The sequence below is a fragment of the Anneissia japonica genome, unplaced genomic scaffold (assembly GCF_011630105.1).
Source record: "Anneissia japonica isolate Jap-2015-1 unplaced genomic scaffold, ASM1163010v1 scaffold284577_len1647_cov194, whole genome shotgun sequence".
NCBI lineage: Eukaryota > Metazoa > Echinodermata > Crinoidea > Comatulida > Comatulidae > Anneissia > Anneissia japonica.
In genome coordinates, this window is record NW_022742447.1 from 1 (window position 1) to 1,518 (window position 1,518).

The window sequence follows — 1,518 nt, forward strand, 5'->3', positions numbered from 1 at the left end:
ATACGAATGTATTATTTGTGCAAAGAAGTTTAAAGATCATGGAAGTTTAAAAGAACATTTACAAAAATCACATACAAAAGAGATACCTTATGAATGCGAACATTGTGGAAAGAGGTTTAAATATAGCCACACTTTGAAAAGACATTTAATGATGAAGTTTAAACCCGGTCAAGATTTTCAATCTTACATGGAAGTACATACAGGAGAGACGCCATTTGAATGTGGGGACTGTGGAAAGAAATTTAAAACCAGTGACGATTTGAGAGCACATTTAAACATACCATATTCATGTGAACATTGCGGAGAGAAATTTAAAGATATTAGCACCTTGAAGACACATTTGAGTGTACATAAAACATGTGAATGTGAACATTGTGGAAAGAAGTTTAAAGACAGTCGCACCTTTAAAAAACATTTGATAATACATGAAAGAGAAAGAATATATGGATGTGAACTATGTGGACAGAAGTTTAAAGAAAGGAGTACTTTAAAATCACATATGATAATACATTCTGAAGAATTTCCATATGGGTGTCAAGATTGTGGAGAGAGGTTTAAACACAATGACAATTTGGTAACACATTTGATGACACATACAGAAACCCCATATTTATGTGAACATTGTGGAGAAAATTTTAAAGAAAATATACATTTTGAAACGCATATGAGGATGCATACACAGGAGTTGCCATTTGTATTTGAACAATGTTGAAAGAAGTGGGGAAATTTCAAAATGCATATGAAGATAACGTAACCGAAGAGAAACTGTATTCAGTGAAATACATGTGATAATACTGAAGAAAAACCAATATGAATGTGAAGAAACAATGCATACAATCTCTAATTATCATAAAGCCTCAAATCATGTACTCACACAATCATTTGCGGGACAAAATTTATGTTTGTAGGAAGCGCATATTCCTGGCCAAATTCTGATTGGTCTGTAATTAAATTTGATTGACACTACTTAAAGATCCGTTCAGGTTCTATATACACTCATTTTTGCAGGTCATAATTTGTTTTCTTTAGTTGCTGTATTTCAAATACAGTACATTTATTTTAAATCAGTGAATATGGACTGACCTCTGTATATACAGTACTGTAGTAAATGTTGCTTTTTAAGTTTATTCCAAGTTTATTTTTAAATAAGTTTTGTATAAAAATTTTATTTTAGTTTTTAAACATTTTTTATATCCTTCCTTGTATACTGTCTGTTCAATTATAATTTATATACTCTCCTTTGGGAATTGGTGGAACATTTTTAGGAAGGCATGTGTCCCAACTTAGAAGAAATCTCTTTCGTAAGATTGGTTAAATGAGCTTTCTTATATTTTATTTTGGTGTGCACTGACATTTAATAATGAAGTAGTAAAACATCATATAATGAATTTGGGGGAGATTGGGTTATTTTATGGAATATTCTTGCTTGCTTAAAGGTGTGAGGCAGGTCATCCCAATATCTGGGAGACTCATGCGACTCCTGGGAGACTCGTGACCCTTGGGAAAGGGCTGATTTGA

At 32.1% G+C, this 1,518-nt stretch overlaps 1 protein-coding gene across 1 annotated transcript; it reads left to right on the top strand.

The window, feature by feature from the left end:
- Window positions 1-187: 187 nt before the first annotated feature.
- LOC117119156 (zinc finger protein 723-like) lies at window positions 188-574 on the top strand (the record flags this gene model as incomplete). The annotated part of the gene is made up of 1 exon (XM_033263965.1): window positions 188-574. A coding segment is annotated over exon 1 (387 nt), but the record flags the coding sequence as incomplete, so codon positions are not given.
- Window positions 575-1,518: the final 944 nt, after the last annotated feature.